Here is a 15872-nt window from a genome sequence, read left to right as displayed (position 1 = left end):
ATTAGTGAAATGTCTAAAAATTATGAAAATTCGCCCAAACCATATACAGAAGCAGGTGTCCATGTCTAACACTTTGCTGTTGTTACATAATGGAAATATTTTTGTAGCAGTGATGACAAAAAATGGTCAGGAAAAAATATTGCAGTTGGCATTAGACACTGAACAGAACATATAATTTACTGAAATCATTCAAACAGGTATGAAAGTGAATGACAGACAAGGAATTTAGGTAATCATTGATATATCGGTGTATCATTGATATTTGTCATCTGATATAGACATATTATTGATATGCTTTGAACTGAATCAATGACAGCTCTACCTATATCTATTATGACCTTCTCTATCCAACTCTATCTGTCATGATCTACCATTGAAAATACTGCGCTTATAATTCTGAATATATATGTCCTGTCTACTTATCTACAATAGTAAAGTATATTGTAAGTTAAACTTGTACCAAGATTATGTTTTTCTATGTTTCATGTATAGTTGCTAAGCTTAATGAATTTTATTTAAGTCCATGTAAAATTTTCTTTTTTTAAGATTGTCACTTCTGTTATAAATATATTTAGCTTGAGTGATCCTTTTAACTCAATTGATCTTTTAAATGGTAAGCAGTTGTGCAAATATCTTAATTGGCTGTATTTAGTAACAAATTTGTTATTTTATAAATTGTCAGGTTAGCCAGCTGCAGGAAGCATTGAAGTCTGTGTCTAGTATAGTGTTACAGAGTACCGGAGGGTCAATGCAGGGGTCAGTGCATGGTTCCTTGCCAGTCACACCACGGTCAACTCAGTCCATCTCAAGTTTAAACACAACTGGCAACACAAACAGAGGTAGGTCTATGATAACATAAACATATCGGGGTGTGCAGAGTGTCTCATTGTGACTGTGAAGTTTGGGGTTCCATATAAATTATACCAAACACAAAGAAATTACCAAAAAGACCCAAAAACACCATCAAGACAATACCTTTAATTGGCAAAACAGTTTATATTGCATTAAGAGACCATGAGAGGGAATTTAGAAAAAATGTACACTGTATATACAAAGTCAGTATATTTTTGTGTGTAATTTATATTTACATTGACAAAATGTGAATTTACATATAGAAATTTTACGATAGTGTTAAAATATAAAAAAACAATGAAATACAAACTTTTTGCAATGATCTAAAGGTATTTTCTTGCCAATGGGAGTGTTTTAACTCTTAAAGACTTAACTCTACCTGAATTGAAGAGAATTGGTTTAACAAAGTGTGATATTAATTGATACAATAGATGATATTTCCATAGTAACAAACTGTAGTCTCTCCATTCTGTATCATATACTGTAACCTATCATTCTAGTAGCGTGTAGAATCATTAGTTATATAATATATCATGATACTTTCACATGGGAAAATCTTGTTTTATCTTCTTATAAAGTCAATTATTTACATTCTAAAGCTGGAACATAATATTACTGAACATGCAATTACCAACTTGATTAACATGCAACTACCAACTTGATTAACAGTATATTGGCATCCAATTACATCCAATTAGTGGATAATGCTTAAATGTTTAAATTTTCATAACATCATGTCAAGACCATATAAGTTCAAAAGGACTCAGTTATTTACACTCTACTAAAATACATGTAAATATACCTTTTACAACAAATAATATGACTAAATGGCAGCACATGCTCCTTATTTAACTAAAAGGTAACCAGGCACTAATCTCCAGTTAATTGTTCAGTTATAATATGTCACAGTCGAAAGATTTAATGTCATAGATTTATGTTTTTACAAATGTTTTCATTATTTTTACTGTTTTAGATAAATTTCAAACTGTAACAGCAATTGATAGAATTTTTTTTTGTATTTGTTTTTTTTTTTAAAAGAAAGATTTTTTTTCATCAAAGGAAAAGGTCTTGTTTCTCCACTTGAGTTAGACAAGCAAAGAACTTAAGTAATAAGAGCATAAATGAAATGATTTTATTGAGAATTGATTTTAATTAGGTGTTTTTTTTGTTGTTGTTTTTTTTTTCTAAAAAGAAAAGAGTATCAAAACAGAACACAGTAAAGTCATGTGAAATAATTGGACATTTTTCTGTATGAAGTGTTATTGGTCTCTTTGGTTTATTGTTGCACATATGAAGAAACTCTGACTTAGTATACATTTTATGTTCATCATTTTTGCACTGTTACTGTAAGACTGTGGAAACAAGGAAGATACTTACATTATGATCAAATTTTAGAACTATTTTTGTAAAACGTAGAAATAACGTTAATTCTGGTGCTATCTAGAAGGTATATATAATATTTACATACTACATGTATATTTCTGGACAGAATTTGAAGAGGAGGATATTTTGGTGACGGGAGATTTTGATGAGTTTGAGATTACCGATTATGACTCGGGATCTCATTGGGGTAAGACGTGACTATCGTGCCCGTATAGTTCTCTATCTTTCTATCTATCTCTTATATAGCCACAGCAGTGTTAATGTCTACTTTATTTAGTTTTACCTGCATGCTTACAATTGAACAATCAAGACTTTGTGATACTTTGATGCAGAAATTTGATTAATAAAGTTTTTACAAAAAAAAAAAATTGGACAACTGTCAATTTCCTTATTATTGAGTGTTATATATTTGAATTTCAAGCCAACCTTAGTAATTGAGCTCAATTTTGTTTAAAATATTAATTGCAGCTGTTGCAAAATTAAGTTATTATACACAAAAGGTGATAATAAAATAGTAAAGTATCTACAATTTACTGTGACCTTTCAAGAAATAAAAATTGACATTTTGTTTAAGAAGAAACTTTCAGAAAGACAATCATATAAAGATTGCAGTCAACTTTGTCTTGAATGATCATACTATGGGACTGATGCATGATGTGTTACCCCCAAAATTGTGACAGTTTTACTCCTTGTTTTATATGTAGAATGCATGCTTGCACAATTTTCATATTCAAATATTTTGTTGTTATGACTGCATGAAAGCATGTATGTTCTGAGTTGTAAGTACATATTGTACTTATGGTTGAAAAGGAAATAAACAAAACTCAGATTTTTGTTTAAAAAAAAAAAGAAGTCACAGTTGCATCTGTTTCAACACAGCATTATTATTGCATGCTTATATAGAGACAGTTTTATTACCCCCCTTGGTTGATGGGTGTTACCCTGCTGGTGTTATCATGTTAGAAAACTTTAGTTAACATAGTCATATTTGAGTCTCTCTTGTCATAACTGGAATTATTAGATGTTGATGTTAAAATGTTACATATTTCAACTTACATAGAACAATAATAAGAAGCTTGTGACTGACTCTACAATAAAATATCTATAGTAACATACCTTTAGTCTTATCCTTAATAACTTCTTAAACATTTTTGTTTCATAATTATTAAGCTTTGTTTCAGTGTGTCTATAAATTTAGGTTTTTTGTTTCTATGTTTGCAACTTGTTAAGGGCTGCAGCCCCGCTGCTTAATTTGTCTGTCACATGTTGAAATTACAGTAATTCTAAACTATCCCTAACAGCTGAGATTATATATATCTCTAGATCTACCAACATATACATGTTTCTGACTACTGTTTTTAAATAAAAAATAATCTAATAGTACCTGAGCTAAAACTCAATAAATCATAGATTTAGTCTCAAATGGATTTATAATTAACAGTGCTCTTAATTACTTTAACAGATTAACTAAACCTAGGTGATTGTATATATGTATATATAGAATGTATAGATCATCACCATTAAATCATCACTTGTTTAGATATAACATTACAAATATAGAGAAATTGTTTCACCTAACATGTGAAAATGTAGAAAGTAGGCTTGTTCTTTATGGAAATACATGTATAGAATTTGCTGATAATAACCTTTATTTTCATATTCCAGTAAATTCTATGTCATTTTAAAACATGAATTGTATAACTCTTGTAAGGTATCTACAAAATATTCATTGCATGTACTTCTGTAAAAACCATCACATATATATTCTTATTTTTATCTTATGTACATACAAACCTGTGATAAAGGCCACCATTCATGTACATAAAGGCCACTATTCATGTACATACAAACTTGTGATAAAGGCCACTATTCATGTACATACCAACCTGTGATAACGGCCACCATTCTCTGCACACCTTGACCAGGCAATGTTTGTTATAGCTTTATGAGTTGCTAGGTTCAAACTATATACATGTATATAATATGGCTAAATTTAGTAGTAGATTCTGTGTACAGAGGCAATATTTATTTTAGAACCAATAAATACATAATACATGTATTGTTATAGTATTTATAATTTAGTTTGATATACAAGTACGCAACTTTTGAATTTAGATGCCTGTTCAAGCAAGAGACTGGTAAGAACTAGATTTTGACATGGTTGTCTACGTTTAGAAGGGCATTTATAATTCATAAAGAAATAAATGCATACATAATTAATTAAATCATTTAAATACACGATTTATATAATCTGGTTAAGTATACAGTATTGAATGATTGCAGATTATAAGCTTACTAGAAATACCTCCTGTAAAGTTGTGTGATCATTTATTTGACGTCATTACATTGTGAATTCTGTATTTGATATGTTTTAAGACCATGTGTAAACAGTTTACCATTGTTATAATACAATATGACTGATATATATAGATCGAGCACATAGTTGTAACCTTGTTTATTTTGAAATTTTGCAAATCATCTTATTATGTTTGAAGGTTATAAATGAATGAATGTCTTTATATAAGATTATAATTTATGAACCTGTAGTCTGCTGGGCAGAAACTAAATACTCCCATGTGACCACTGCAGACCAAGATCTGTGCACTATTTATCTTATTGTAATGGCTGCTTGCATTTAAAGGGTTATTAATTTATCATATACCAATCTGAAATAAACATAATCAACTTGTATAATTGTAGATTATAATGTTATATGCACTGATATCTGAATGACTTTTGATGTGTATGGTATATTTTCAGGTACAGTGCCCCACTCCCTGTCCCCGTACCCCTCGGAGGAGGAGGAGACATATTTTAAATCTGTGCCACAGCCAGGATTTCCTACGCCACCTCGAGGTCTGAGGTTAGAGAATCGAGGGCCGTCAGCCCTCGTATTAAGATGGCAGGCATCAAAGATACTGGACAGTGAGGGTAAAGAGACCAGTAAACCTTTGCTGGGTACGTTTTTACACATATTCTCTTAATTTATGATTAGTGAAGATAGTGTTTCTTCAGTATAAGAGATTTATTATAAGAAATTCATGTTCTTATGTTAGTTCTAGAAGCTCTTAAAAAAACCCACATAAAATGTTTTAAAAAAAACAGCAACACATAAGATCCATTTAAAACACAAATTCTGTGTTAAATTTTGTAAAATGTTAAATTTAAAAAAAATTGCTACACTTTAATGAAATGTTTTAGATCATTTTAGCTGACTTTAATTTTGGTTATATCAGCAATATTGAACAAGTTTGTAACAGTATAGTATAACATTGTTATTGTATGTATATCAGAACAGGGGAGATAATGCATTATATAATGTTACAGGTTATCGTGTATTTGTGAATGACAAACCTAAAGCAATGATAGCTGGTACAAAACAGAAGGCATTGATTGAAGGATTAGACCCTTCCCTTACATACAAGTATGTAGCATGTCTTTTAATTGAATATTGGTTATAAATAAAAAAAGTTATAAGTTACCATTTAAAGGCAAACTCCTTGCATTCTTGTTTGGGAAACTAGCTGTAATTCAACATGTTTGACATGAAAACAATTATTTAATTTAGATTTTTTTGTGCATAACCTAAAATATATTTTGTTGTGACCGCTTAATGATTTGACTCCGGTTATAAGCCCTAAAATTAGAAATTAATTGTGGGAGTTTTTACATAATCATTATATTTGCAGGATCTATGTGAAAGCAGTATCAGATCTTGGGGAGTCAAACAGTTCCGATGTTGTCATGGCTGCACTTGCCAAGGGGTCACGACGAAGGTCATCAAGTAGCGATAGTAACAGATCATACGACAGTGACCGCGAGTCAACAAGTAGTGAGCGGAGAACTCCTCATAGAAAAGATTCAAGGAAAAATCGTAAAACTAAATCGCCAAGGTCGTCAAAGCAGGAAAGAACAAGTTCTAGTCATAGGTCAAATGTAAGTACAACAGAAAGACCGCCTTCTAAAATGGAATTGGAGGCTGAAGGTATAATGACCCAGCCGAGGATGCACAAACATCGTAGAACTCCGAGTAAAGATTACCAGAGCAGAGATGACAATTTGAAACCAAAGGAGACGCCACAAAGTCCTGTAATGCGTTCACCAAAACACCAAGCCCAGGAATCTCAGGGTTTTAGTTATGATAGCAGAAGTAAGGGTGAACATGTAGCTGACTCGCAACAAAGTATGTCATCTACATTTACAATTGATAGTCAAAATTCTGTTATTCTTGCCTTAAGTACTGGTGGGAAATCTGTAGACATTGATAATAGTGTTGATACTAAAGAAGGTCATGTGAAAGGTCATCGTCGCAGACGTAGTCGTGATATGAAAAATGAAAAGTTGGAGAGCAAAGGGGATATATCTGACAGTGGGTCTTCTGTTTCAAGTGCAATTATTCTAAGTAGAAATATAGATAGTGCTAATGATAAGAATTACAGTGGGACAGAAAGTCCGTCAGTACGTAGTCGTAGATCAAAAGACTCTTCAGCGAAAGATACTTCAAAAGACGACAGTGACACTGGAAGTTTACATAGAAGTGATAGTACAAGTAAAAGAAATAGTGCAAAGATAAGTCCCACAGCAGGTAGCCAGGGTGTGCCTGTAATTGATGGGCGGAGACGTCATGGGTCAGGAAGCAGACCGTCCAGTCCCGCCCAGGGAGAGGTGTCCGAATCACGATCTTCTGTAAATGCAGCTGATAGACGCAGAATGCCAATGGCAGACTTGCTAGAACAGAGATTTTCTGGTCGTGTTGGTCAGAGTACTGGTAGTACTGCCTCGTCTACAGCAACATTAACACAGAGTCAGGTAGACAGTAGTACAAGTGACCTACCACCTCAGATTCCACGGAGAGATGGTAAATACTCAAGTCTTGAAAATCTGTCAACCAAATCTTCACACGAGTACAAGAGCAGTCCTACGGAGAGATATTCTCCCACCGGGTCAGAGAGAAGGCGTACTAGTTCAACATGTTCGGAGAGTGAAATACCGTCAAGTTCATCTGCAGCACGCCAGCTTGATATGGACACCAAAAATTCTAATTCAAATCCTGGAAATACTGGCATTGTAGCCAAATTGTTACAAAAGTTACAGAACTTTTCCAAGTCACAAGAAGAATCATTACAAACAACAAAATACAAGCGTAAATCCGGGGAGACGAAAGATCCGCCTCGTAAAACAAGTGGTGATAGTGACAGTAGTGAAGTCAATACTGGACAGGGTACAATACAGAGTGATTCATCTGGTGCACACTCAGACGATAGTCAGCAAGTGACACGACCCTCGTATAGAACACATAGAAGGTATACAAACTTCTTAGTTAACAAAAATTTCTTGATAAACATCAATGCCATTGAAAGTCATGGTAGATATAGATTATTTAAAAAAAAAGAGAGAAAAAAAGGGAGGATGGTAATTTTATTATTGAATGATTTCCTCATGTAAGTCTGTTGAACTTGTTTATAACATTTGTAGAATTATCTAACTTTTATTCATATTTCAATTTTTAAGCATTCTTGAAAAAAATATCAATAATGGAAACGTTTTGTCTTTCTGTAGCAATCATTATATATGTATATGTATGTTATTTTTAGCCCTCGGACATTGAGTAAGCATCTAAGCTTGTTCCATCTGGATAAACTGTCCTAACATTGCCTGTATATATACGTTAAAACTGTCATCATAACATGGTAATATATTAGCACTTGGTATTTGGGAAAACATTTGACACTGTTTGATGTGACAGGTGACTACACTTGTTTGTTTTGGAGGAGGCAGCATCATTTAATTTTGTAGCAGGAAAAATAATGTTTAATCATAATTCATTTTTCAAGGTAATCAGGAATAAAAAAACAAGTAAACACATTAAAGCTCGATTGTATGTAAGGGTATAATAAATCTTCATGGAAACTTTTCTTACACATACATGTATGGTGAAATTGGACACACATGACATTAATAACACTTTATGTTGGCTTGGTATAATTGTAATGCAGGTTATGTAAAATGGTGACAGGACATTTCAGTTTGCTGATGCACAGGAAGAATATGAAATAAAGTTTCTGACATTCTGATTTATTTATAAAGGTGAAATATGAATATGATAATTTTTCAAAATTTATGAACAAATAGTATTTTTTTTTTCCAGATTTTATTTAAATAATTTATGTTAATATTTTCATTTATCAGAACTGCGTCTGATCACCGAGGAGTACCTGTAAAGATGTCAGACCAGCCATCGTCATCATCACATCGTCAGGATCACAGTCCAGTTATTATGGACTCTAGTAAAACATCGCCCGCCCCTTCATCATCCACCAATATTAAACGTCACGCATCATTCCACGGCATCTTACCATCAAAGAAAGAAGACCTTGTACGCAGCGGATCAACTGTAAGTTTGTATGAGAGATTCTGTGATCATAGCAATCTGATTGTATCTTATCATATTGGTATTCTGCATTTGTCAGTCAATGTCATACAACAAATGTATCAATACTCTTAGAATGGCCTACATTTTATTTTACTCTGTAACTGTAATTGTACTGCTCCTAGTATATTTTAAACTATAACCTACCTCAGACAAACCATATAGTCCACCATAGGGTAGAACATTGTCTTTCCAATTTCTTTACATTTTATGAAATCAGAAACCTGCTTTTCTATTTTCTGAACTTTCTATTTATGCATTGCATCCCTTAAATTTTATTGATGCTTGTTTCTACAAATATTAACAGATTTTGTTTCTTTATGATTTCACAGGAAAATCTTGCAGTTGAGAAAGTTTCTACCACAGTAACAGGAAAACAGCAAAATATTGTAAGTTCTTATTGCATTAAAATATAGTTGAAACAATTTTTTTCCATCCATTTCACTCTTTGTACCATAAACATTTTGTCATTGGTGTATGACTATGTCAATGCTCTGTGTACATGTAGTTTTAACACCTGTGACAGCTTAATAGAAGTTGTTTACTGATTTAATCTGTCATGTACATGTTTGTGTTTATAGTAGATTATAGTAGATGCTTTATATGTTGTTGCTTTTAGTGACTCACTTGTCATTGTTCCATAAGTTGTGTGTCATAGTTCCATCATCATTATCATCAGCATAGTAATCATCATCATCAGCAAAGTAATCATCATCATAGTAATCATCATCATTATCATCAGCATAGTAATCATCATCATAGTAATCATCATCATCATAGTAATCATCATCATAGTTATCATCACCATCATCATCATCATAGTAATTATCATCATCATAGTAATCATCATCATCATAAAAGTAATCATCATCATCATAGTAATCATCATCATCAGCAAAGTAATCATCATCATCATCAACAGTAATCATCATCATCATCATCATAGTAATCATCATCATCAGCAAAGTAATCATCATAGTATCATCATCATCATAGTAATCATCATCATCATCATCATCATAGTAATCATCATCATAGTAATCATCATCATCATATTAATCAACATCATCATAGTAATCATCATCATCATCATGGTAATCATCATCATCATCATCAAAGTAATCATCATCATCATCATAGTAATCATCATCATAGTAATCAACATCATCATAGTAATCATTAACATCATCATGGTAAGCATGAATTATATCATAGCCATCAGATATTCACTGTTGATAGTTGTAATGTACTGAAGGAAGACCTTGAATTTCTTTAAAGATTTTCACATTAGGGCTTATAGTAAAATTTTGAAGCACTGCCTATTTCACAAGTGATAACAAGTTGACATGTTATATTTCTATACTGATAATGACAAATGACAAAGTTGGAATATTTCAGCACCCTTGCTGTAGCAGACGTTGATTTTAGCCAAATCTTTAGAGCCTGTGGTTGTAATAGGACAAAAATAACTATAATACAAATTTAAACTAAGATTAGCCCTCCAAATAAAAAACTTCAAATGGAAATATTGTGTCTGACGGCTAGTTTAAGTCATCTATTTGATAACTATGATCAGTCACTGCTTCCAATGATAGGTCATTAAAAGACAGATTTGACAGTTGGTACTTACAACCTAGTATCATGTTGTATGTGAGATAGAGTGTAGTCATCATCTACATTATTCATTATCATATTTTCAGTTTCCTCCAAGATTCCGTATTCATCGTCGACATAATCATTCTGTAGATAAAATTGTGTTCTCACGTCATATGTTATCTATTGCGGAATAAATCATTTATAACCAAATATTTGTTTGGTGAGTTACTGCTTAATATTAGGTATTATATGGCTATTCCTTTCATCTTCATAGTTTTGTGTTGTACCTAACCAGAACAGTCTATATATGTTTTACCTCACTAGATTAGAATGTTTATGTGTTGTATTTCACTGGATTAGTCTTCATGTATGTTGTGCTTAACTGGAATAGTCAACATATACACGTATGCTGTATTTGGCCGAAATAGTCTACATATTTGTTGCACTTGACAGAAATAGTCTACATATATCTTGTATTTAACATGAATAATCTACATATATGTTGTATTTAACCGAAAAAGTCTACATATATGTTGAACTAATTCAAAACAGTTAACATATATGTTGTACTTGACTGGAATAATCTACATATATGTTGTACTTAACCGGAATAGTCTACATATATGTTGTACTTTAATAGAATACTCTTTATATATGTTGTACTTAAATGGAATACTCAACATATATGTTGTACATTACTGGAAAAGTCTACAAACATGTTGTACTAAACCGGAATTATCTACATATGTGTTGCTTTTAACTGGAATTCTATAAATATGCATTGTGTTTAAACAGAATATTTACTTTAGTTCTATATATGTGTTGTGTTCAGAAGAATAAAGTTTACATTAACCAGCAAAGTTGTGCTTAATATGCAATTAACATTATTTGTTGTTATTTATGGTGATAATTCAACAATATATGTTGTTATATATGGTGATGGGTTAGGACATTGAAATCAGACTTAATTTGTCACATATGAAATGCTTTTTTCTTTCACATCTTGCCCTATTATGAATATTTTATGAAACAGGTTAGAAAACTGCTTTCTATACCTCACTATATTATATGATCTAATTATAATAACTATGATGCGTTGATTGATTTATGAAAGTACACATATGCCGTAAAAATCACTGGCTTTAACCTATTTGAATAAAGATGCTAAGAGTTATTTCTGTTTGGCATATATATAAATTCCTTGTTTCTTTTCTTCTTGTTTCTGGCAGGGGAATTATTAAGGTACTGTTGTTTTTTGCAATGATTGGCTGATATTATATAAGGCTGTGATAAGAGTGGCATTAACTAGACTAGGACAGCAAAGCTTCTATACTAAAATATCATAGTGTACAATTATTGGAGTGTATGAGTTTATAGTTTGCTATATTGAATTGTTAAATGATTGGCTTATATAACTGTAATTATTAGAGATATATCATCATTGTTATAAAACTTGATTTTCTAGATTTGATTGATTTAGCTTATATGATCAATTTGGTTTAAAATCTTCATTAATTACATCATAAACAACAAAAGGTCATGTTTGCAGGTCATTTTGCAGCATACTCAGCAATAAATTGTTTCTTTATGGGACAAAAATAAATTAATCGCAATTTAAGAAGTAAAAAGCTTGTCTTTTTTTTAAAGCATTTTTTGAATGTGAAAATAGGAGAATAAAGTAAAACAAGCAAAATTTTCATAAATACATGTAAAAAGAGAACTTGAAAAGAAATAGAAAGTTTATATAAGAAAATTACAATAAAGGAAATGTTACAATATTGTTTACAGTTTTGGATGTACAAAACAAGTGGGCAGTTATACCACCAAGACTCGGTGACTTAATATTTTTATTCTATTTTTTGGATTTAGGTGTTTGGTTGTTAATAAAAGTCTAAATCATTTATAAATAATGAACTAATGTAGAATTAGATATTTTATCTACACTTTTCTCTCTCTAATATGGGTTCAAATCCTGAACTTTTGATTCTGTTATTTGAGGAAGCTATCTAGCTACCCTACAGAAAGTCATCAGGTACTTGCTTGATTGAAGCTGAAAAGTTACCATAACATGATCTTTTCTAAAAAGACAACAAAAAAAACCAACAATGTTATCCCAGCTTTATTAAAGAATTCTATGAGTGCTCAGCCAGGTAATAATACGATGCAATCATATCAGATCATACTTTAAGGTGGGCTTATCAATTTTATATTTTTGACACTAAAACCTCAGAAATTAACAGTTAAAATAATTACTAGGAAAATAGACAATATCATATCTACTTTATGTTTGTTTTTTTAATTTGATTTAATATATACAATTTAGAGCTTGTGGAGAATGAGGGGACACCTGAAATGCTTTGACATTATAACAAAAAAAAGCTTTCTTGTTTTTTGTTTATAAATATAACAATGATAAAACATTTTACTGAATATCAAATTAAATCATATTAATACTACAGACTTGTAGCTTTTTTCTATATTTTCTAACATAGTTTATAAAATCATTGAAGTTTTCAGTTTTACTTTGTTTTTATAATGTCAACGTGTCAATGTGTCTATACCACATTTCTTTTTCTGATTTGTCTTGGACAGAAAACCAAAACAAAATTAGTCCAGATACAGTGTAGTAACTTTGTACAGTGAAACAGCATGTTACAACATTTAGAAATTCATGTGGTTTCACTTAGCAAAAGATATACTGATTTTTTCCCCCAAGAAACATTCTGTATATAGTAAGTAAAACTATTATGAGTGGGTTCTACACTTTTACTGTTTGTAATAATAAATAAAATATAAAAGGTTTTTAACTGTGGTTGAGCAGTTTCCTTTAAAGGTTAAGGCATCAGAATTGCAGCTACCATTTAACCCTGCATGATTGTAAGAGCCAACTAAATTGGTTCGAATTACTTGAGACTATGCATCTCATAACACCAGCAGATGTGGTGGTTTTGACCCCTGGTGTTACTCTAAGTTTGAAACACCAAAGGTTTGCCAAAACCATCTATCCTGTTTCAGTGCCATATGACCTAAATTGTGTTAGTGTGCTGTAAAATCAAACAAAAATAAAAGTTTTAAAAGAAAATACTACCGGACTGTTATTTGTACTGGTTTTCTGCCCCTGACAGATCACAAAAAAGTGATACATTGTATTCATAAATATAAGAAATATTATCTTATAGATGGTAGGAGAAGTTTTTGTCTCGTTTAGGGTGTGGCTTTATATATAACATATGCTTTGATTTCTTATTGATGAAAAACTTATTTATAGGGTAGTTTTTCCTATGAAATTTTGTATTATAATATTTCAAACATAGCTTGTACAACATAGCTTTTTTGGAAACAAAAATACATTTTGAGAAATATTATCTCCATGCTATTTAAGCTAATAGATTTTATCCCAGAAAAATTAGAAGCCATTATTGGTTGGTTTTACTGACAGCTTATCTTCAGCATTTTCAAACTGGCTAGTCTATGACAGCATTACCAGGATTATAGTTTGTAACTTTGACAGGTAGAAGTGTCATTTTTTATTTATTTCCTCTTTCATAACATAGGATTTATTATTTGTTAAACCATGTTGAAATATTCTATTAATATGTTAATATTTTTAATTTCAGGATATCACAGTACCAACAACACCCACACGTCGACACAGGAACCGCTCTAGGTCACGTAGCCCCGGTCCAGCATCACCACACGTGCCTATCATATCTGCAGCACAGTTACAGAGAAACGCACGTGTACCCTCTACAGCAACTTAAAGTTACTTGATGAAATCAGTCAAAAGAAACATTTATAGAAAATGGCATTCCTGACTTATTAATAAGTTAGCATACTTATAAATACTCATTAGTTAAAGTGATTTAGCTTTCATGCTTGAGTAATTCATAGAGACTTTTAAGGAATTGTGTATAGTTTGAATGAACCCCAGAACTTAAAGGCTTGCATATTTGTATTGTTTCAATTATTACGCTAACTCTTAAGATTAAAGTATAGAATTATGTGATCTTAGATGATAATTATGTTCTCTACAGTTGCTGGAATTTAATAAAGTTGTGGTGATCTTGAATTAAGGTCAATTATAAAAGCTGCGTAAAATGAAGTTTTTATTTTTGCCATTTGCTAAAATCAAGATGGCAATGAGATAACTAAAATAAACATTGGTTGTCACTATCTCTTATGTTCTTTCCAATATAAAACAGGTGTGCCAATAAGCATTTCATATGGACAGAAATTATTGCATTTATTTTTTGTGTTCGATTTTTCTGCTTTAAAGCTTCTTACTGGTGTTGTTATGGTATCATATTATGTGTAAGCTTCGCTGCATTTTCATTTTATTTCGTTCATTTTGTGTAATTATTTTGTACTGTAAGCATTTAGTTGTATTCAACCTGTTCATTGAACATTTAGTTGTACCAACCTGTTCATGTAACATTTAGTTGTATTCAACCTGTTGATATAACATTTAGCTGTATTCAACCTGTCAACTAAGTATGTGATATATAAGATTCTGTGATAGGGTGAAGACCACGTGATGTCTGCAGGAAGACTCGTTAATGCCGTCCAGGATTTTGAGAATTATTAAAATTACAGAAGAGTGTTATTGTCTCGTCCCCTCCTACATGTTTATCTAAATAGTACAAAAATATACATGGAGAGAAAGAAAATTAAAGTTGTGAATTAAATACAATATATGCCCTGAATTAAGCTTTCGTACATTTTTTTTCCTTGACTGTAGACATTGTATATATAGCAGATGATCAAGATAAACATGTTATTGTTTTAAAATAATATGATACTGTAATATGGATATGTTATTACATATACATTAACAGCAGAAGTGATTTATTACTCAAATCAGCATGAAATGTTATATCAGAAAGTTCTAAACAAAAATATTTTTACAACCTGGTACTGTTGTAACGTATCTTGTAATTAAGATCTATAAACTTTCTGTTACTATAGCAACAGATTGAAACTTTTGAAACACTATACTTTGTCCCAGTTTGATTATAAATGATAGCAGGGTTATGCACTATTTCAATTGTGCTTCATTCATTATGTGAATATTATTCAAAGAAAATCTTTAAGGCGTTAAATCACCACGCCTCCAGATTCATGCTAATTTTCATAAAAAAATGAAAAAGTATCTAATAGTACAATATTGTGAAGTTACCAAAATAATGCAATTTAGACATTACCAATGGCACTTACAACCCATGTTAAATCTAATTACCTTATTCTTAAGTTTGATTTTATTGAAATATTTTTGCTCATCTGGAGGCGTGCAGCTTTTATAAATAAAGATTGATCATAAAAAAGGGATAAGAGGTTGTGATTTAAAGTCAGGGATATGCTAGAATTAATTTAAAACATTTACAATTAATGGCCATTAATATCATGTTATAATAACATAGCTGTAATTAACATTTACAGACAACCTTGTGAACAAAGGCCACCCAAAGGATAGACAGGACATGGCCATTGTAGACAAGTGGTAGTTATTTAGAGATTACTTTGTTCTATATAATCAATGAAGGGTTATAAATAAGTGGCCTTAAATTTACAGGATGGTCTTTATTTGAAGGTGGTCTTTAACACAGGTTTGGCT

General features: G+C 31.3%; 1 protein-coding gene across 8 annotated transcripts in view; it reads left to right on the top strand.

Annotated features, from left to right (window-relative positions):
* LOC132746033 (uncharacterized) overlaps positions 1–15136 on the top strand; it is a gene marked incomplete at its 5' end in the record, with an annotated part of 60338 nt that extends 45202 nt beyond the window's left edge. For 3 of the 8 annotated variants that reach the window (XM_060735084.1, XM_060735088.1, XM_060735082.1), the window contains 9 exon segments: positions 683–839; positions 2342–2422; positions 4996–5193; positions 5563–5659; positions 5925–7538; positions 8425–8629; positions 8998–9054; positions 12050–12094; positions 13879–15136. In XM_060735084.1, the coding sequence (XP_060591067.1) occupies positions 683–839; positions 2342–2422; positions 4996–5193; positions 5563–5659; positions 5925–7538; positions 8425–8629; positions 8998–9054; positions 12050–12094; positions 13879–14022 (2598 nt within the window). 8 annotated transcript variants of the gene reach the window in all.
* Positions 15137–15872: the final 736 nt, after the last annotated feature.

This window comes from Ruditapes philippinarum, unplaced genomic scaffold, assembly GCF_026571515.1.
Source record: "Ruditapes philippinarum isolate M1 unplaced genomic scaffold, ASM2657151v2 ctg4011_1_1_1_1, whole genome shotgun sequence".
Taxonomy (NCBI): Eukaryota; Metazoa; Mollusca; class Bivalvia; order Venerida; family Veneridae; genus Ruditapes; species Ruditapes philippinarum.
This window is presented reverse-complemented; position numbering and strand designations above follow the sequence as displayed.